Source organism: Botryllus schlosseri, chromosome 6 (genome assembly GCF_051294905.1).
Source record: "Botryllus schlosseri isolate E-star chromosome 6, Bs_hap1, whole genome shotgun sequence".
Classification (NCBI taxonomy): Eukaryota; Metazoa; Chordata; class Ascidiacea; order Stolidobranchia; family Styelidae; genus Botryllus; species Botryllus schlosseri.
This window is the reverse complement of record NC_137241.1, coordinates 18,070,078-18,093,160: the sequence shown is the minus strand read 5'-3', so window position 1 is coordinate 18,093,160 and position 23,083 is coordinate 18,070,078. Positions and strand designations below refer to the sequence as shown.

Here is a 23,083-nt window from a genome sequence, read left to right as displayed (position 1 = left end):
ATTCTGTTTTCTGCTGTATTGTGTCAACAAAAGCGCACACGATACCAGGGCGAGGATATCGCTGAGCATGACTACAGCCTTATACCGGCAAATCCAACGAAGCTGAAGTATCAGAGAGACCTTCGACTTCCTCCGCGCGCGCAGCCGCTTTACATCACTATTTGATCGAATTTCCACGCTGCAATCCACGTCCGGCGCAAGGGTAGTGGGGCTTGGCTCGCTACTGAGTGGTTCTGCGAACACCAGCGGGAATCGCTCCTGTGGCTGTGTAGCGAAGCCTGAAAATCCCTGACGACGCCGGCCCTACCACGCTCACCAAGCCTATGGCCCTACGTACATACCCCACGGCAGCCGCATTCATGAGACGTAGTACGTATAATCTGCCTATAATTTTACACAAGCAGCCGTCGAGTAAAAACATGAAAATGTGACACGAATCTTGATTAACACGATCTACAGCTAAAGGAAGCCAATTTCATTTCGGCACAACCGGAGAAGCACGAAATCCCCCCCGCCGACGGCGGGTCCAAAAAGGTAGTGCAATGATGGCGAGTAAACCGCAAAAACAAAATGGAACATGGCGTTACAAAAGGAAGCTCTTGATATGGCATGAAAATCTTTGGCCGTGGCGTGTAAAATATCCCTTTGCCACAAAGAAAACGGATGCGATCTTCGTAGCTGCCTTATGGAAAATCAGATACGGGGTAAGGATACACTGCAGACTACGAGATTCGGAGTGTAACAAACTTTTACTACATTTACGCCACTTCGGAACAGCTGCAGCGTAGGCGCCGCACAAATTTACAAGGCACCGCGACGCGGCGGAGATTCGCGTACAAAATATCAAAGCAAAGTACGGTACAATAAAAACGATCCGGACAGTGGTGAATTCGGGAAGCGAGCAAGGGCGCGGTGTCAAGTCCCGTGACCGATATAACGTCGTTAAAAATTGGCGACCGGGAAAAGGCTTCATTCACCTTGCAGCGTCGCGCTAGCTGTGGGAACCGCTAATTTAATACGCTGCCGAAATGTCCCCAGGCTACGAAAGTCCGTTATTAGAAATACTAGGGGGTGTTGCGTATTGAGAGCAAGATAATAAAGAGACAAAGCGTTAAAGTTGTAACAATCCGAGTCCGGTCAATCAAGATTTCTTAAAAACGCGACCACGTACACATCCCCGAAACTAATCCAGCAATAACTGGCCATCATCAAAGCGCACGATAATACCGCGCAATCGTTTTAGAATGGTGATGTATACGCTACTTAACTGCGTCATACGGCGTGTACTATCACGGTGAATGCCCACGCAGTAACCAGAAATCAAAGCGATTCCAAATGCACAACGTCTAATCACGCAATAGGAGTGTGTACTGTATAGCGTAGTTGCCGTAAATAGCGAATCTCACCCGATTGATCATCCGAAAAAACCAGTACACTACGCCGGGGACAGAAACCGAAACGCGTAACATTTTAGAACAATAGCACGGGCGTCGGTACAGAGAATTTGGGCGCGGCTCGCGATGATGGCCCGTAAATATTCGGAAAAGACAAACTCGACCATTTGTTAACATTTTACAGGTCTCCGGTCTACCTAATGGACAGTAACAAAACATCGACTCTTGAGTAAAAGGATTTAGAAATCACGTTCGTACGTACAACACCAGTAGCTTTTCAGCGACACCAAACGGCAGGGGCGCATCAGTAATTATCACCATAATCCCAGGCACCTAAAATACGACAGGAGCAACATATGGCAAGTCTCGCGATACGGAACAAGAGCAGCCACCGTTATATCTACGGATCTTTGGAAGAGAGAGTCAACATGTCGGGTATCGTACAAATACTATCACATAACTAGATTTTGTTACGAATTTCAGGGTGCTCGATGACCCACAATCATTCAAATGCCTCAATTTTGGAGAAACCGCATCGTAAAATTCTCAAGCCATATCTTGCACCTATCGAACAGATACATATACTGACATCAAGGCTTTCGTGCCTGGGGGCGGATGGCCATCGATTTTACGCTGATACGGAATGCTGATGATAAGGTACGTGGGTGACAGGTAATACTAGACCGGTGCGCCAGACCGAAAACGATCAAAAACCAGCCGATAGGCAGCGAGTCGATTGATAATTGCACTTTTCCGAATCGAAATTGCTCCATTCGCAGTCACAGACAGTTCCCTCAATGAGGCGAAGGTACGTAAAACGAGATTTGCATCGTTTCGCGATCAACCATTGTTTTTTCGCGGGCCCACACGAAGAAAAGGTCCCCCCGGGCTCAAAATTTACACCCCGCGGGATACATCAACGTCGTGGTTAGGTTTTCGTTGTGTGGTATCAGCGAGTTCTGCGCGTAGTGCAACACCAGGTCATCGACGGTTTGGTGCAGGTTGAAAGGCTCGGCAAATCCGTATCCGATGGCGGTACGCTGTATCAGGCAATGGTGGACTTTATCGTTGGCCCTGTAACAGAGGCGGTCAAAGAAGTCAGCATTACTGCTCAAGTAGAAGTGACGTCGCAATTATCTGCTCAAGTACACGCAGGAGCACCTACTTAAGAGATATGTTTAACGTAGTAGTGTTGAAATAGAACCGCCCGAGAGATAAAAGTGGTCAAAACCTATTCGAGTACTCCATTATGGACAACCTCTGTCCTGAAAGCAACCCCGAAGCCACTACGTCATCCCTAAAATGTGGGAGTGTGAATGCCCGGGAATTTATTTCTTATCTGTGCATTCCAAAATCTTCAGATGACTCTTCTCTTGGTTTGATTCTGTTAACCACTGATAGCGACGCAAAACCTCAACACAACTCCTAAGTTCAACAGTATTATCCTGCTGACTATAGCCGACTGGAAGAAATCAATTTCCAATCCAAACAATCCGTCCTGCTGTCACATATAATGGATCCATATTGAAAGGAAGTCGACATGACTAGAAACGGTTTAGTCATTGTGCATTCAATTTGAATTAGATACTAGCAATGGCGGTGATATATTTATATTGAAATCTTTCAAAACTACCGTATCGAACATAAAATACACACAAAAACAAGGACGGAAATGTGAAAGCTGGCTTGCGGACCAGTAAAACAACAAAACAGCTTGGGGATCAGTGAACTTTCTTGGAATGTAATTATGACGATGCAACATAAAACAAAGAATTGGAACTGAAATTCAATGAGAGATTTACTGCTGTCTTTTGGTATTATATCCGTTTTGTGCGGTTCTATTGAAGTTTGTGCAAGGCGGCGTCCTGTTAATGCCATGGACTGGATTTTGAATGTTGGGTTTCTTCAGACAGAAATGCAACAAAGATGTTTGATTGAATGTATTTATTATACCACAAACTTTGCTAAATTGTACCGTCGAAATTCATCGAATTTTGTTCCACAACTCCTCGTAGCTTTGACATATTACTGGTCTCGAACGGAGTTGCAGGTTAGTTTTGGCACTACACTTATGGCATTGTGTTGTAAGATAAGTCGAAGGTAGACCATGAACTCTGTATCATATCAGAAAGTGTTCTAAGCTATGTTATAAATCAGTTCAAAATTTGGTGTTATTTTCCTCTAATTCAGTGTTTCTCAAACCTTTTCCCATCACCACCACTAAATTGTTATTTACCACACGGCGTACCACCAACTTGTTTTACTACACGGAGCACCATCTGAATAACTTATGTTACTTGAATGTACCGGTGCCCATTGGTTATTCCCGTTAGTACTGTACCGCAACACCAATGGACAGCAAGAAAACACCGTTTAATGAAACAATTGCAACTGCTTCCTATGCAGAAGCTCACCAATCCGTGGTATGACATTACTAGTAGCACTCTTCGCATACCACCTATAAAGCTCCGCGTACCATAGTTTGAGAATAACTGCTCTACTTAATGGACAAGCCCTGAACCGTTTCCATTTTGCAATTGAAAACAAATTGAAATATATTTGGCAGACTGGCTCTAACGTAGACTCAGCCAGTGCCAGAGACCATACGACGATTAAAAAAAGAAGTCGGCAACCGATCGTTCCGAGTACTTTTAGCAAGAAGTCCAAACTAGCGATGTTGAAAATCACGCCACTATATTTTATGGCTGGGCAAACAAAAATTCGAGAACTCGAACAACGTAACTGCCAGAGAGGAACCGACACATCGACCAGCGATACTCACACAAGCGAACAGGCAAAAGCCGCTCTCCTGCTGGGGCGTATCAGAAAGGTTCCAGATTTCCGACCGCTCAGTTCAAGCTGCGCATCTTCCCTGCAAAAAAACCACAAAATCAATGGCGCTTGCAAGTCTAGCTTTGCTGTAGGACTCGCATCACCAGACTGATCTACGTTCGATGCTGATCTGATTATGGCCAAATTGTTCGATCATCCGATCGCCGATTATTCGTCGGATTAAATTGGCTGGGTTGGGTTAATTGACCTTACATTAATGAGACGTTTGCCGCAAATTTCTCAGATACGTGCATTACATGGGTCATGGGTGTGATATAATAATGGCATTGTCAAGTGTCTTCTATTCAATACTTGACTACCAGTAATGACTAGGGCGAGTCAAGTATCAATTGTGCGGATTCAAGTTGAATCGGTTATTTCCAGTAACGAATTTATGTGCTGTTGGCAATATAAGTTTTACATCAATAAGAAATAGACTTCCGATACTTATTTTCAGTCTACAGGTAAAACCCAGATTGGTAATTATATCGTCGTGATCATTGAAGCATAGCCGTTAAGCCAATAGAGAGCCGTGATTTCGTGATTGCTAGTCTTGTGGCCGTTCTATGGTCGCTGGCACGCCTACTCGTCAGTAGCTACTTTCAAACGCTTTACGACATATCTCAACGACTCTCCTATGAGCTTATTCCAGGCTCATTGCTGTTTTTCATCAATAATCTATAGAATGAGACATTGATATCCACCATTTTTGAGATTTTCCAAATTTTGGACAACCCTATCGCCCATGACTCGTCTCCATGCACTAGCCCTGAATTAATGATTAATTCCCTACAATATATACAAACCGTAAAAATGGGAAGATAAACATTGTTTGCGATACGATACAGAACAGAAGTTACTTGCGTTTTCCGTTTGGCTAGTATTAGTATTATGAAATGGAAACTGTAGTCATCACTTGGAAATATTGATGACAAAAACATAGTGATCGTTATTCGTTGTTACTGTACTGAAGTAAAACCAAAAGTAGCGACTTACAAGCATTCTAAGTAACCAAGTAAGCATTCTAAGGTTCGTTTTGCCTTCCTTAGAAGGCAGTAGAAGTGAAAGTAGCCTTAAAATCACCAGTAGCTACTTTGTTACTGACAACCTCTGCGGGCACAATTTTTCATTACCGAAAGAAGCAGGTTACCAATCGCAGTTGCAATGACGGGAGTAACACGCTGTCCTGTATCGTCACGCTAAGTTCGAGGAATCTCATAGGAAACGATTGTCTTGTAAAAATTACGCAACAGCGCAACCGTTCATACTCTGGCGACGTACCTTTCGAATTTGGGAAAATACCAATTCTCCCGAACAGCGTGCAACGGAAACTTTCTCCGCAAGTCTTCCTCCTCCTCGCCGGGCCCCAGGACGTCGTAAATGTCTTCCTCGCCCAAAATGCTCTGCAGCCGCGTCGTCATTTTCGCGCTGGAGATGGGGGCTGTGCGCACTTGCCTGTGTGTACAGAAGCCGCCGTGTAAATCGAAATAGCAATAACGGATCAGCGAGGGTAAATATGGACAAGGCACAGTGTGCGTTGGTCGTCATTCAATCGCTATGAGTCACCAAGTCTTAGTCAAACAATTCAGCAATATAATGTATATTTCAGTGGTTCTTAACATTACTAACCCACGGAACACTTACGCGAATCCGCAAGGCTTTGTGGAACCCCAAGTTTTTCAAGTCATAAAATTGAATAGTATATCCTTATTGAAATGAACCGAAATATTTTCGGCTGACACTCGTCAGGGGTAATTTCCAGCAACTAGCAGTGTTCTATACTATTTAATTGTATATTGAAGTTCTGTTCCTCCAAGAAGCTCCGAGTCGTAAAAACAAAACTCAACCACAATAGGCCTACATATCTAATACATTACTTCTGATTGGGCCTAGTTGTATGCAACCAATGATGACCAAGACGAGAGTATCATCGCAAATTATATGTAACCTACGGTATGTCTTGAACTCCACGGAACCTCTGACACTGGCTCATGAAACCCGTAGCGTTCCATGGAAAACCCGGTCAGAACCACCGGTATATTTCCATCTTGTAACAGTTGTAGATTACGACCCCACAAAAACCCGTATTTGTAGACCTTGCGGCGCTGAGATGCGCTAGCTTACCCCGTTATTGAGAATCTTGCGGCACAATACATTTTATGAATAACTGAAAACCTTCTGTGAAAATACTTACCATCAAAATGTTACTGAGCGCTGAAAGCTGGCCATGATAAATACGACGAAGGAATTTGGGCCCATCATTGGACAGTGGGTAAACAATCTTTTGCTTTTATACACCAAAAATCGTTTAGACAACCCCATAGACACAGACACAGCAGTAAATCGGCTACCGGTATCGATTAGAGTTCGACCGATTATCGAAATATCCGATTATCGAGGCCGATATTTAGAGCTTTCCCGATTATCGATATCGGACTATGAAGGTCGATATTTTATATTAAAAAAAAATTCAAAAATATTGAAAATTCAATGCCCCGTGTTCTCAATCTCAAGAAATCGACGACGCAAAGGGTGACATATCACAGATTCTACCTTTTCTGAACTGATCTGCAATTCTGTATCATGTTTTGCTTTTTGGGTTATCCCAATTTTCAACGAATGTGCACAATTATGCAATAATTCTTTTCAATTTCAGTTTTCTCGTTTGTTGTTCAGCTTTCTGTGGCATGAACAAGTGCCATCTTGCCTGATATATAATATTTTTGGTGAAATTGTTCTCTGCTCCTTCCATATTAATATCGGCCTTGTGAGTGTGCCGATATATCGGTGTCGGCCTGTAAAAATCAATATCGGTCGACCTCTAGTATCGGTATTTCAGAAAAAGAGCTTAGGGTGGACTGCAAATCCAAATTTTCACATAACCGCGCCAGTATTATCAAGTGTTATCCAGTACTGTAAATGGCACAACCAAAAATCACAAGCACACTCACATTAGAAGCTTGTCTTTCAGCTTTTTGTCTCTGTGAATCTCCCCCTTGATGGTATTAGCCTGGAACTCCTGCAGGCGATTCTCCTGCATCTCATCCGACAGGATGATTTCCAAATTGTGTCGTTCGTCGACGATAGTCTTCAAACGCGACTGCAGCCGCTTGAAATTGTCCATGACCCTGGGAGACGCAAACCAAGTTTAGACAAGCGAGATGAGGAAGGCAGTATATTTTGATCTGCACCTTTGAAGTGCTTGTGCGGCGGGGACACCAGTGTTGTGATCAAGTATTCTGACTGACCAGGCCAGACAAGGTCACTGAAACTCAAAATACAGAGCAAGAAGTTCTATTGTTATGCCTCTCATCAGTTCAGGCACAGAGAACAGTCGCGGAGGGATTGTTCTGTGTAGCGCGTAGCGACAAGGCGTGATTTGTAGTCGATCACTATTCACTGACTCGCGACAGCAAATTCTAGGGTAGCGTGTAACGAAAAAAAGACAAATTCAGCATTTTCTTGTGGAACCAGTCAAGTTTTCAAGAGAAATAATCAGTTTTATCAACACCTTCGTGTCTCATTCACTGCTGTTAATTTTGTATAACATATTCACCACATTTATGCACCACGGCACATGGACTCTCAAGGACATTGTTCTGCACAGACTTGTCATTGAGTGCTATAGACACCTAAGAATTTTGCCTTCAGTGCTGTAAAATTATTCTCTTATAAGCGAGAACCAAGTAACTGTAGGCCCTACTCCAAGCCGATGCAAGTGACACGCGGTGACCCATTCAACTGAATATCAAATAGCACTTTTCCGTGAATGGCAGTACCGACGAACAGAAACACAAAGACCGTGGACTACGCTGCCACGTTCATCTTGCTAGTTAACAAGGATAACGATGTGAATTTATAGAAAAGACACACTACTCGACAGAATCAATTTAAGTAATTAGTAGGGCGGTTTTTTTTTTACCTAAAAAAAAGAAAATTTTGACCTAAAAAATCCAAATTTTGACTTTTTTTGACCTAAAAAAACTGAATTTTGACCAAATTTTGACCTAGCGTATGCAAATTAGGTGTTTTCCCACATAATGTTAAAATTGCACCACTTATCTTCATTTCTGGTTTGAACTGACTGTCCTAACGAAGTAGTTTGGCCTGAAAAAACGTTTTTGGCTTTGCAACAGGGAACTTTTTACATAAGAAAAATATTTTAACGAAATCTGGCCCTATGAAGAATTCCAGTGGTTACAATATGTATTATGGTAGAAATAATTAAAATATTTTGTATTACAACGAGAGATGCTTTCCTGCATTCTTGGGTAGAAAGCGCGCGTCCTTACTAGGAAGCTTGTCAAGGACCTTCAACAGCAGCAGTTGTTGGCCGACAACACTCAAATTGTGCGTATAATGCTGGTGCTGGTGACACACCGGGTTGCTTCATTCTGACAATGTTGTCTACATCACAATTTTTCATCATGCGCTTCTTAATATAACAATGATGCAATGCACAAGAAGTCTTTCTTCAGTTAGGATACTGCGGTACGTTGACCATAACACCATGGGGTCAGATCATGTCAAGTGATCCAGAAAAATTTCAATTTATGCCCCCACCATCTCAGATTATCATGGAAATTGGTATGCTTAGAAAACTTTTTTTTCTGAATTCAGAAAAACAAATTTTATGAAAATCGGTCAAGTAATACTGAAGATGTGGCCGTTCAAAAATTGCTGTTTTTGTGATCGCTCAAGCGGAAAAAATGTCAGAAATTTACACATGTAATTGAAATCTGCTATATTTTGGTCAAATTAGGGTTGTTGAGAGTGACACTTTCACACTTGTTCATTTACATCCTACTTGATACTTTGCCCCCTTCTTTGACACCTGGGGTTGCATTGTCTGACCTTTAACCCCGCGAATCTGTTAATGTCTTCAAAAATCACTCATGTGTGACGCCATTTTTAATTGCAAATATCTTTTGGCTAAGACGTGGTGTCATCAAGTATAAGGTGTCATTGGAAAGCTCTTGGCAAGGACTTTCAAAATCAAAAATAACATTCCTCGCTAAAGAACCATTACACACCGTAAGAGTGCAATGAAACTAACCTGCAAATAGCATGTTTTAATGAAAAATTCTCACATTGCGTACTTATAGAACAAACCGATTTTCAAATATTGAAGGAATTTTTGCTGCACAGTTTGTGGTGAATACACAAAATACTTCATAAACATATAAGAATTCCAAATTAACACAATGATGAGATACAATATTTTTTGTGTCTACACAATAGATTTGAGTGACAATCAGCACTAAGCATGACAATAAACATCAATGTCCTGTGGGTTTTGTAGTTTTTATATTGTGCAGCGATGATTACTTTTCACACATCAGATACATTTATCTTTTATGATATTTTTCCCAACCTCGATCCACTTTCACTTTTGATTCTTTTGACAGTTCATACTGTCCCCGACTATTGACTAAAGAAGGAACGTCTACTGTGCACAAAATGTGCTGGAATGGTGTCCAACAACAGTCTTTATTTTGTGGCCAGTGAAAAAACAGAGATGGACCTTTACGGTGCATGAAGTTAACCAAAGCATCGTTGTTTAGCTTATCCAACTCTATGACCATGCCAATGTACCACTTTTTGTCATAAACCGCGCATACAAATTGGTTTTGAATAATTTCACTTTGAAGGATGTGTTCTTGGTTTTCAGAGTCTTCATTCAATTCAACTTCCAACGCATAGTGCTCATCTTGGCTGACACGTTTTGCTCCTAGCTTTGTTGATGACAATGGCCTAAAATGATGAAAGGCTCGAGTACCTTTGACTGTGGCTGCGAGCTGAAATCGAGTTTCCAGAAAAGATTTTGTAGCATCCAATTCGTCTTTGAGCAAATTTATAAATTTTATTTTTTGAAGATTTGGCACGCAATAAGACATCATTCCTTCCACATTCAAAATCTGATCATTCAGTGGGCGTCTCAGACTTTCCATTGCTGTAGCTCTTTTGACAGTGCCACCAACTCCATCACATGGCGATTTACCATGGCTGGTGGCAAAAAAGGACCAAGCGGCGTCCACTTTAAAGTCATCATCGTGCTTGCACAAATTGTAAAAAGATTTTCTGTTTTTGTACTGCGCAGCACAACCATCGCTAAAATATTCAATATTGTCCAAATCGGGAATTGTTGCTTTGAGAACTTGAATTGTTTTACGCTGAATCAAATAAACCATGACTGCATCATGCAACAACTCTTCGGATAGAAAACAGAGACTAAAATGCAAAATTTCATTGCTTGCAGACTTGTAGTAGCAAACTACTGGGTGCACAGTGCAACTTCGGTGGGTCCAATGATACCCCTGAGCTTCATCCTGAATGTGGAAAGAGTAATTTTCTGCAAAATCCATTAATACAAGAGCTGTTTGATGATCCATATCTTGTTTACGTTTTTTCAAATATAAAGACTGTGAATGCGAAATGTGATGATGTGGTGCTAAATTCGCAAGCCTTTTCAATAATAATTGAATAAACTCAGTTACTGATAAGGTTTGAGTTATAAGATCAGTTCGGTCAACTGACACCCACTGTTTGAAAGAAATTGGTTCATCCACATCTTCAAATTTTGAGTTGAGTAATTCCTGAACTGGTTCAAATCCGGGACAGTTCGAACAACGCTGCAGCATGCAGTCTCTGTTTTCAATATTGCAGACTGACAATTGAAGCAAATCTTTATAAGTTTCTTCAATGTGGGCAGCATGCAACATAAGAACAACGTTTTGATGTATGGTGCAGACACATACTGCATGTGTTCCAGATGATCCTGCACTAACACACCATTTTGGCCTCAATTCACAAAATTTAGTGAATCCAATCTTCACATGCGGGTTTTGCTGTTTAAACAAGGTATACAATTCTTTCAGAGTACACAAAAGTAGACGTTTTTGTTTATACACCTTCTTTTTAATGCTAACTCGGTCTTTCATCCCTGGCATCAACCTGCTGTGTTCGTTGTTTTCAAAAAACTTCACAACTGTTTCAATTGTTTCATCTGAAAGCATCTTCCCTTTTCGTGGTGGTGGTAAAGAAAAAACTCCATTGTCTTTTCGTTGCTCTTTCGCATGTCTCACTAACCTTTCACTTACTCCAAAAATTTCCGAGATTTTCTTTCTTGGCCAATTTTCTGGAGCCATTGTTAAGACTTGAATTTTTTGAGCTCTTGTTGAATTAGGGCTACTGATTTTTTCTTTCATTTCTGATATGATATTTTCAAAAGCAGCTTCATTTTCATATTCCTCTTTTCCCGTCTCTACTAATTCTTGAATCTCATCAACATGTAAAACCGTGGCAAGCTTTGTTCTAACATTGAGATTCAATTCTTCTAATTTTCTTTTGCCGTATCTGATTTTCCGATTACCAGAAAGAGCATGCAGCTTTAGTGGAGATTCACCAACAGCATGAAGATTCTTATTTAGAGATGATAGTGAGGAATCTGCTTCAAACTGTGATTGTATTTCTTCCAACTCACTTCCACTAGTACTCAATGATGTATCAGGATTGCCTTCAAGCTTTTTTTCCATTTTATATCTGCAATTGTTGCACAGTTTCCTGCCCGGAATTATATTCAAGCTACTGTCGTGGTGCTTAATTCGTTTAAACCAGTTCAAAGAAATGATGCCTAGTTGTTTTTTGATAGGTCTTGTGTGGCCTTCAAATACATCACAGCAGGATTTATATGATGCAGAATAAGTGTCAAGAAATTTATACTTGTGAAACGTGCAAATTGTACCAGTAGTCAGAAGATCAGCACCGGTACTAGTATTGATGTTGCATTCTGCTCCAACCCGGATTTTCAGAAGCTCTCGTTCTTCATCATTTAGATCATCCAGTGACACTAATTTTTGCTTTTGATATCGGTAGGCCTTTATGTGACAAACAGCTTCCAAAACAGAGCCTATACTACAAGTATCCATACTACAAACATAAGTCTTAATCCAATACCGTGCAGCCTGTAAAAGTAAAATTGTAATAACATTTCAAAATACAAATATTTTTTCAACACTTTTTTACAACAAATTTTTCTAATATAATGATTCTTTAGCGAGGAAAGTTATTGTTGATTTTGAAAGTCCTTGTCAAGAGCTTTCCAATGACACCTAACACTTGATGACATCACCTCTCAGCCAAAAGATATTTGCAATTAAATATGACGTCACACATGAGTGATTTTTGAAGACATTAACAGATTCACGGGGTTAAAGGTCAGACTATGCAACCCCAGGTGTCAAAGAAGGGGGCAAAGTATCAAGTAGGATGTACATGACCAAGTGTGGAAGTTTCACCCTCAACAACCTCAATTTGACCAAAATATAGCAAATTTCAATTACATGTGTAAATTTCGGACATTTTTTTCGCTTGAGCGATCACAAAAACTGCAATTTTTGAATGGCCACATCTTCGGTTGTGCTCGACCGATTTTCACAAAATTTGTTTTTTTGAAATCAGAAAACAAAGCTCTGTAATCATGCCAATTTTCATGTCGGCTCGAGATGGTGGGGGATATGGCTTGGATCACTTGACATGATCTGACCCCATGTCTACCTATTATTTTGTTTTTTTTACCGTTTATGATTCACAATGAGCAGACGATCAGTCGTTTACAACGGTAGGCCTATAAAATAGGCTAAAAGTGGTAAAATATCAAATTATATGTTCACCGACAGTGCTAAATCTACGATACAAACAAAATGCAGACGTCAAAAATTTATTGATTTAATGAAAAATTTTGACAAATTTTGACCTAACGCTACAATTTTGACAAAATTTTGACAAATTTTGACATGTCAAAAAAAAACCGCCCTAGTAATTAGTAATTGGACTCATGTTGAAAAAGGATGTTATGAACTGCCGCTCGACAAAGTAGCGCAATATAGCCTAGGCTAGTAAAAATTAGCTCGATCGGGTAATGAGAAAAAGTAGGGTTTATAACATTGTATTGTAAACCCTGTTTTTCTTGGAAGTTATTCATGGATCAAGAGTGCAATTCGGCATCATATCTCCAAACTTCTAAATTAAAGAATTCAAATTATATTCTTGGATAACACATTGAAAATTAAATCAGTCGAGACACCATCCAATTAAAAAAAATCATAATGAAAGCCAGTGTGTGATCGTCAATGTGAGGTTGAGGCAATCACGAAGGGAGTGAAGTAATTTGTTTCATAGGAGCCTATTGCTGCTGCCGCCAAATCTAGATTTGACTTTGATGAGGTGAGACGCCGAAATTACTCCCGTGGATTGTAGCCGCGCTGATGAAAAATAAAAAAATATACCGCAAGTTGGACAAGGTCAAAGTACCTACCAGTAAGTCTAGCCAAAAAATCATGCAATTGTACGGCCAATGAAATCATTGAACAGCATGTGACACAGACATAACGCTAAAACGTTATGGCGTCAAATAGCAGAATGACATCACAAGGCGACAACACATGACGGACTGATTTCATTTCAGGATCAAGGGTCAAGTTACGACAGCAAATTGCACCAAATACCCAGGGATCGAGATTCGCGGCACACCAACACCGAAAATAATCAATTCCTTCTTCGTTTCGAGCAGCTTAATATAATAAGTAATAACGTCTCGCCTGCAATATTTATGAGACAGGCCCGGATGCAGAACGTACTAACCAAAACAAAGTCTTCGAAACAGAAGCAACCAAATTATAACCTCAATTTGCCCAGTTGATAGCCTCCGATACTGAATGTATATTTGGAACGGCAAATGTAACGTATTAGTGGTCAGTGAAATCCGACATCAGGGATTGTCCCCCATACCGATACTAAATGTGTGACAAAACCTATTTCAAATTAACTGAACAAACGAGAAAAATGTTTCAATTCAAAGCAGACGTACACTCCATTGAGCAGCACGGTCACTGTGTTTCACCATAAGTAATCTGCGCTGTCACAATAGGCTAATATTTTCATCGCACATACAAAATGAACTTTCCGCTCGCAATCCATTCAACGCAGGAAGTAGCACCGAAGCAAGTGTACACAATATTCCTGACACATAGCACCTATACGCCAAACATCGTCGTGAGCAAATTCAATGACACTCGAGACATAAAACGAAATGCATGAAGCATTATTATTATCACCGGTGCCGTAACTTACTTGGAATCGTCATGAGTTCCCTCGTTGAGCCTTCGTTCAAGTACCCTGCATTGGTTTTCAAAAATGTCTATTGTTTTTTCATAAGAAGCAATGACCGTCTTCTTATTCTGTATGCTCTGTCAAAGTACACGCGGGGTGTAAATATTATGAAAGATACGAAACCCGCGAACAAACATTTAGCCAGGGCTGTAACATTGATTTCGATACAGTCGTGTACGTCCAGGCCTGGGAGGGAAGTCACGCATAGACATAACTACAGATAGAATATCAATATCCAGTCAAACTATGCCCGAGCATTCAAGACTTGATAACGCCTGTTGATGTATTGAATGAGCTTGCCGTGACTCACACTATGACACAGGCTAAGCAAAGCACGGGCCGGTAGCGATCAGCCAGCATGATAGACGCTTTCAGTTACTTGGAATCGAAACGACTTCCTTTTGCGCCGAGTCACAAAAACATGAAAATACGGATATTGCAAAATGTACAGAGGATGCTACTGACCTGCTGACCAGCATTGCACTTGGTTTGGATATCTTCTAACAAATTCGTGTTCTCCACTACTTTGTTGTGAACTTCATGTAATCTTTTGTAGACGTCGTCGATGTTAACCTGCGAGGACACAAAGTGATTACAAAAAGGTGCATCGGTTTAGAACCGGGAATCACGTACGTCCATCGTTCTTGTGGCTGGAAATTGGAGACATATGTCCAAATCACCGTTATACTGCCCCAGCGAAACTCTAGTGTGGTGTTCGACTAGTTCTTTTACGGAACGGAACTTATACGGCGGTGAAAATCCATACATGCCATTACGATGGTGAATTCGGATCAATTTATTTACGCCATCTGAAAATAACACAGACTTACAAAAGCAGAATAAGATGTAGACTGCAGGGCGAAGAAATGCCTTTCATCGTCGCACAAGCTTGCTATCATATTTACGACGTTTATGTCGCCTACTTTGCGCTTGGTAGCCATGTCTCAATTCTGACATGTAGTGATGTTTCAACTGGCCCAGGTTTGGTTTTCCATATATTGACTTCCTCACACCCGACACAGTATTTCCTTTTCAGATTATCAGAATTCTTTTGACCATTCGTATTGATTCAATCAATGTAGTTTCTCGGAAATGGAATTTGAATTGCAGAGTTTATGGTATAGTTTGAAGGGGCACTATTGACTATGCTCATTGTATGGACTTTCCAAACAATTGCACGGCTTGTGGATTCTGTGGAATGTAACTATGGGCCTTGGTATCAATCTCAATATTTGACTAAGCTTGGTCTTGTAAACAAGCTTGAATTTTGGCTGTCTGTAATTCATGATAGATCTAACCAGATTGGTTTCATGACGGTTCAGTGGGATTTGGGTGACTCGATAAAAGTCCCCCAAAACGTTGCCCGTGTTTCAAGTAATGATTGTGCAATTCGAAGAATTGACTGGAAATCAGCAAAAAAATCTCTATCCACGAAACGTTTTTGCAAATTATTGTATCTATTGTATCGTGCTGTGCTGTACCACGTCAGCAGTAGCAGTAACAGTATTCACAGATTTTAATCTAGTCACCGATCTATTTACAACTGGTGGATATAGGCCTATGCAGGTTACGACACTCGGACACTGTATTTTGTTTATGCTGATTAATGAGAGTAGATTTGTGAACCTGCCAATTCACATCTAGGCTACTGAGAATATGCAGGGTTTCTTAGTCAGAACAAAATAAACATCAAACATGGTTGATATATTCCCTGTATCACTAATGGGATTAGGCGAAACCGTACCCGATTCACTGGCATGTAGCCTATTGGAACAACAACTTTGCGATCCAGCATTCCATTCCTAAGCTGACACATTCTTTAGTGAATTGGAGCATGAAATTACATAAGAATAACATAAGTAATAAGATCGCAGTTAGTGCATGGTTTGACTGCGAAATACAGGTCAAAACTGCAGTACTGACTTAAATGCTTTGATGCGATCACAATAACTTCATGCTAGGCAATCAAAATCAGAGACTAACAGCAAGTGACAAGATTCCATTCGTGACCGCTTTTCTAGTTAAAGTGTGGTTGAAAGTGCAGTATAACTTCAAACCAGAGAATGTCATGGAACTGGTTAATGACGACCTCAAAAGGAAATTTCATTTGGACTACGGTAATTCAACCACACGGCCTGAGCAAAAATGTAAAAATCTAACGTTTAATGAAAGTATCTTAATCACAGCAATCTGGAATTACAGTGCCAATTAAAGTAATTATCCATACTATGCTGAAGACACAATCACTAAGCCTGACATTGATTAGAATGATCAGTCGGCAATCTAGGCATACATTGTCGAGTACGTTCATGTTTTGAAATAGCCGATTGTTTTTCAATATGTGCAAAGCACTAGAACTGTAGTGACAATACCACAGCAAATGGAAATTCTGTAGAAATCTTTATATATATTACATTTTATTCCAATGATGTTCAAATCCAATAACCACTTTGATGGTTTTACTGTTACACTGGGCACCATTTCTTTCATCACACAGGACCCCTAACAATACTGTAACCATATAAATCATACAGTAGTGTGATAGGGGAATAATAAGGTTTCAGATCATCCTAACACCACTGAAATGAAAAATCATGTGATTATTTTGAAATGCCCAACAATGCCAACATAACTATCAAAGTACGTCGTAATCATAAGGGCAGCCACAGATCTAAACAATCCAACATTCCTAAAACATGATCCAGAACAATCCTGTAACCAAATCTACTCCCAGACTAAACGGACCGTATCTTTCAAGGGAATTCCGATCATTGCAACACCGCCGCGAAATCATGCCCTAACATTATTAGGTCTAAATCGTACTTTGTTGTGTTGCAACTCAACTCAAATGACAAACTTGCTCATCTGATTTCTCAAATCATGGACGAAGCGCAAAAGTTGTTCGACATCTGAGATCTTATTCGTTACCATGCTGTTTCTAAACAGACTATAAACTAACGCATCCACTCGTAGTAGGAAATAAACGCAATAAAATCATAGTTACTTTTTCGTAAAGTCAATGTGTAATCTCCGGGAGTGGTCGCTGCATCTCTTACAAGATATGTTCCGTCTGGCGTGTCTCTTAAAATATCAGTAACCTCGTCTTTTGATATCTCGCCCCAGTACCAATCTTCTTTGGGGGTGTCGTATTCCGGAATGCGAGGGAGCGGATTGGATGGCATTGGTGCCGGTGGCAGAATAGGAGGCTGTATCGTTTGAACGTATCTTACGTACGCAGCTGGGACATATCCGCAATGACCTGTCCTAGTGTTCGTCCCGTACAACCATCCCTCCGGGTTCATTTCAGTGCCCTGAACAAGCATATTTATGTGTTACGAGGTAAATTTGATTCGGCTTATATCAAATGGAAATATGTTGCAGGCGACAAGATATCACTTACACTCGTTCAAGTAGTTGTGGTCTGGTTTACTGATGTAAGACATAGGCCTACTATTTAAAATGCAGACCGTATTAAGATCTGTCTCATAAGGAGTTCTACTTCATAAACCTGTGATTATCCAATTCATAACGACACTTGAATCGCTCTCAGTCCATGACTTTGCTACAGCAAACGTTACTTCAGTGCGGTAGATTCATATTCGCATCCCCCGGATAACTCTCAATACATAGGTTTGGTACAGAAAACGGTACTTCATCGTGGTAAATTCATGTTCGGATTCCCCTGTATCAGTGTTTCAAAAAACTTTTTTGAGCTACCGCCCCCTGGGCAACGAATAAAGTGCCAGCGCCCCCGACCCCCCTCACCACGCCTAAACCATAAAACGAAAGTTGTTCTGCATTTATTACAGCTAATAATGAGATGGACGAAGCTGGTGTAGACCTCTTATTATTGTCATCGTCATATTGGGTTTGAGTTTTGATTCTCAAATCTCCAGTAATGTCAACTCAGTAAACATGTTCTATCAAATATGAGCGAGGAAGGGCAACGAGTGATTGGATATCTTGAACTTTGGGTTGAACTTGAAATTGTTCTTCACTACAATAAAATCAGCTCCTCAAAATCGTATTGATTATCCGGTGAGGAATTTCCAATTGGAATATATCCTGGAATCAAATCACCATTATCCTCGAGCAGATTTCTGAGATGATTGATTCATGTTTCTCCTTGAAAATCGGGTAGTCGACCTGGACGGTAGCTCATGCAAGATTGAGTTCACGTGACGCAAAATTTGGTGAAATATCAGGGGCTTATCACTGAATCCGAGAGTGTCATTTTCACCTTTATCAGGTTTCATCATTGTCAAGAACCGATATATTCTACTCATAAATTTTGGAAAAAGATGCCCGTTGAGAACGATATCGTTTCTCGCAACCAGAATGCTGTATCAAAGGCCATGGTCGCAGCACTGTGGAAAATCCACGATCGTTTGAAACAGATAATAAAATCACACAAGACAGTTTCTCTTAAAAAGCTATCATCCCTTGCAGTGAGCAATAACTGTTCAAACACTTCGTAGTTCTCATAGCACGCAAGGAAACACGCTTTCTAGGGAATCTGTCGACTCCTAAATTAGTCCATTGATGGGCAGGATCAACATTGCTATGAAACAATGGACTCTTCCGGTACAGCTGAATACATAGACGGACGGCCCCTGAATTGCCCGCCCTGACTGAATCGATTTTACATTTTTACTGCGTATTTAACTGCTTTATTTACCAATCGTTTCAACACTACTGAGCAGTTGCCTTCTAAACCTACATTTGCTCTCAGCGCCCCCTACCGGCTACCGCCCAGTTTTATAGCCAGCGCCCCCCGTCAGGCTCGTGAACGCCGCCAGGGGGGTGCTGGCGCCCACTTTGGGAACCACTGCCCTATATCATAGAACAATACATTCAATAACACGCGTAAAGGTGTAGTATCAAAAGCGCTGCAGCAAATTTCTCAACAATTGAACTTTCCGATATTTTCTTTTGAGATGCATACATTTGCTGTGATTACGTTTTGGGTTACTTTTGATTTTAAGGTTCACCGGTCCCAACATGCGGTTTTAAATTTTACCGGTCCCCAAGCTGAAATGGTTGAGAACCCCTGGTCTAAAGCATCTTACTATTGCTCCTAGGTCAGCATATTACTTCAAGCTTTGCCATTTTTAAATCACAATGCCAGCATATTCATATACCATTTATGGCAGTATTACAGATAAGGTTTGAATTTGGGATTGATTGAAACAAGAAAGAAAATTTTCCGATAGGTAAGTTTTCCTAGCCAAGTTGGTGCGATTCTGCCGATGTTAGCACTTTGAAGAATGGGAAATTCAAGGCATTTCCGCGTCTATCTAATACAAAAGCACCGCATACCATGGGTGCCATGTTTTGGGCTTCATTGGTATGGCTATTGTGATAAACGCAAGTGTGCAAGAGTGAGAATGCCAAGAATTATCAACAGTTATTATAAATGTAATATACTTGAATCTCAAATCTCACAAATCTGCACCAGTGGACCAGAAATTTACTATAACAAAGAATAGAAAGATCCAGGAGATCATTTACACTGATACAGTCCAACTGTGTCAATCTCAATATCCAGTATCCGCAATTCAAGCTACAAGCCCATGCTACATTTGAAAGGACACTTCAATGTCCTTGTTTACAGCAACTTACTTTGAAATCGAATACAACTGGCAGCTCGATGAAAATAATGTCATTCGCCTCGCATTCAATGCATCTTTCTGGTTCTTGTGGATCATATCTCGCAACAACTTTGTACTCGATTCCTAAACATAATAACAATCGTCACTCGAAGGATAACTGTATCACAGTCCGAGCGAGATAGTGTAATGGTTATGCGTCCAGCTTCTCGATCGGTAGGTCGTGGGTTCAATCCCCGGCCGGGTCAGACCAAAGACTCTAAAAGTGGTATCCACGGCTATCCTGCTAGGCGCTCAGCATCCATGGATAGCGTGGAGGAGAAAAATACGGTGGTGCAGACTAGATGACCTTGCTTAGGCTAAAGGTCGTATCGCATCTCCATCGTCAAAAGCATCTCGATGGTGCCGGCGAAAATAAATCTGATCTCTCTCTCTCTCTCTCTCAGTCTAACCCCAACATAAAATCTAGTTTATGTGACACATCTGTGTCCTGGAATAGATGATAAACCAGTCAAGTTTTAGTAAGTAGTCCCGACAAATTTCACTTCAAATGACCCCAATCAGTTATGTTACTTCGTGACGATGTAGAAAATGGATGGATCATGAAAAAATGTGATAACACATGAAGAGAAGTTTGCGCTGGTGTTTATACATATAGGCCTAGGATAAGGATGATTGCATCCGGGGCATACACTTACACTGCACGCCAGGTGAATTGAATCAAACTATAGGCACTGTGATGCTTAGTAAATTTTCACTCGGACAATTATTATCGATCGGGTCAGATGCTCAGACTGACAAGACCATCTGGGTAGCAGCTTATTCGTTCTATAGGCATTAGTCCACTGGTGAGCATTTTCTCAATTATATTATCAAATTAGAAATTTTTTTATATATACTGATGTTTCAGGAACAACGAGAATTGAATATTGTGTTAGCCGTTTACACGGTTGCACCAACAACTTATATGATTAGCATACAACGCTGGATACAAACATAGAAGAGCTCAAAAATGGCTGAGTAAGTCACCTATTGAATCTTGAAATTGCTGGCACATAGACGCATCAGTGTAAAAACAGGTCATCGTTGGAGCTGATTTTCAGAAAAAAAATTCGGCATTTATGATGCAATCATATATTTTTCAAGAATGGAGCAAAATGATAAATTGAAAATGCATTCCATGGTGCCTTTCTTCAGAAGTCAAATTGGAATGAAAGTTGAATCTTATAAGGAAGTAGTTATAGCACGCATACATATATTGACAGCGAGATAAAAAGAAAGAGAATTTATTTATAATCACAAAGGTTTGAAATGGTGCCGTGTTCTTGTATTTACATACAGCAACTATAAAATACATCTACTCAAGTAAGCTAGTACTGATTCAATGACAACAGCGAATTTCTAATTACCTAAATTTTGTGCGATATGGTATGTTGAAATTTGGAGCCTTATTCCATTCAAAATAGCTATTTAATGGAATAATGTCTTTCATGTACCCCATGAAAAACATTTTCAAATTAGTGAAATCTTTATTTCACTTTCACTACTCAGAAAGTGGTAACACAACAGCCTACGATATCGAATTACCCTCCCTTGATATGTGTTTCATCTGCGTTAGGTCGAACGGTTAGATTACAATAACAAAACAGCATACGGTAGGCTTAGTCACAATACAAATTTAGTAACATATAGTTACACCTACCTGGCATCTGATGAGGATACAGATGAGGTGTGTGCGACATCTCAGTAACTTTTAATGAGATCTAGTGGCTCAAGAAGCAAAATGTATTTCCGAGAAATGTGTCCATTCTACTGTTTGATACTGGAGTAATACAACGACTGACAACGGATCACTAAATTCAAGCCATGATAGGCCTATACATCTAATTCAATGCAAATAAGAAAACATCAAGTAATTCAATACAGGTAACAGACCGAGCAATAAATGCGGAATGCCTAATGTCACCATTCACCAATGTCAAAATTTCTTACATCTTGAAATACATCTCAGAAAATGTGATAATACCTTGTGGTTTTGCTAGACTCAAAGATGTCCTGGAAGAGTCACATTCGGTCGCAAGAAAAAAGAAATTATCACGGAACTGTGGTCTGTTATCCAGCCTTAGAGACTACATGCCAGTCTGGATCATTCTGATACTCTAAATCATTATTCCAATTAAAGTCACAATAGGGCACCATTTGTTGGGGGGCTGCCAGTGTTAGCGCACTGAAGCCACTGCAAAATTACAACATTAGGTCGTCTTTATCATAGCCAGGGCAACAAAGGGACCAGAATGTGTGTCCAACAAGTCACGGCTCAAAAGATTCGGTGTCCTAAATTTTAACTAGAGATTGCCAAGTATAATATGTATCAGTTCCACAGCGACCACTGCACCGAAAACTGCAGTAACTTCTATACCTAGGTATCAAAAGTATGACACACGCCGTCCAACTACCACATGGTAGACAAAAGAGATCATCTCTCTATCAAATAGGCTATTCGATAGTCATCAAGCATGTCCACATTCAAGTCGAAATACAAACAATTTCTAATGAATCATACTATATTCAGCCCTCTAGTTTACCGGACCATGGCCTGACATATCGATTTCGCCTTCCGACACATGCCACCATCTTTTGTTCATATTATGTTCTTTTACTTTTCATTCAGTGTGCACTGTGCATGTCTCCTTTTTTACATGACCTAGGCCAGGTGGATGTCTGATTTCGAAGACTACTCCAAGATATTTTGACATCACAGTCTTGTGGTGTAATTCAATCTTGTTCCCGCCACCGTAAATGGCGGGTATTGATCCGTTTATATTCATTTATATTCGAGGTGACCTAAGTCGCGAATGTATTTATTTTCAATTTCATGTTTCCTTTCCCATGATACATGGATGAATAAAATACTTGAAACCCAAAAAATGATGAAATTTTTAGCAATAAATTGAATTTAATTACATTTCAACAATCCAATTTCAATCTAAACCTACAAATCCAGATAAGCATCAGATGCAACATAACCAAATTAAATATCAAGCGTATCTTTTAGCTAATAATCGCAAACTCTAGAAA

At 40.3% G+C, this 23,083-nt stretch overlaps 1 protein-coding gene across 2 annotated transcripts; it reads right to left on the bottom strand.

The window, feature by feature from the left end:
* Nucleotides 1-370: 370 nt before the first annotated feature.
* Nucleotides 371-22,319, bottom strand: LOC145441310 (phosphatidylinositol 3-kinase regulatory subunit gamma-like). 2 transcript variants are annotated; one of them, XM_080319139.1, is made up of 11 exons: nt 21,708-22,319; nt 21,035-21,097; nt 20,019-20,131; nt 17,401-17,707; nt 15,030-15,205; nt 14,862-14,969; nt 14,358-14,473; nt 7,178-7,354; nt 5,508-5,681; nt 4,177-4,266; nt 371-2,468 (listed from the first exon to the last, which is right to left on the bottom strand). In XM_080319139.1, exons 1-11 carry the CDS (start codon nt 21,745-21,747, stop codon nt 2,285-2,287), a joined length of 1,548 nt encoding a protein of 515 aa, XP_080175265.1. In that variant the 5' UTR covers nt 21,748-22,319; the 3' UTR covers nt 371-2,284. The 2 variants fall into 2 exon arrangements, with proteins under 2 accessions (XP_080175265.1, XP_080175266.1); XM_080319140.1 differs by lacking the exon at nt 21,035-21,097 and having other exon boundaries at nt 21,708-22,304.
* Nucleotides 22,320-23,083: the final 764 nt, after the last annotated feature.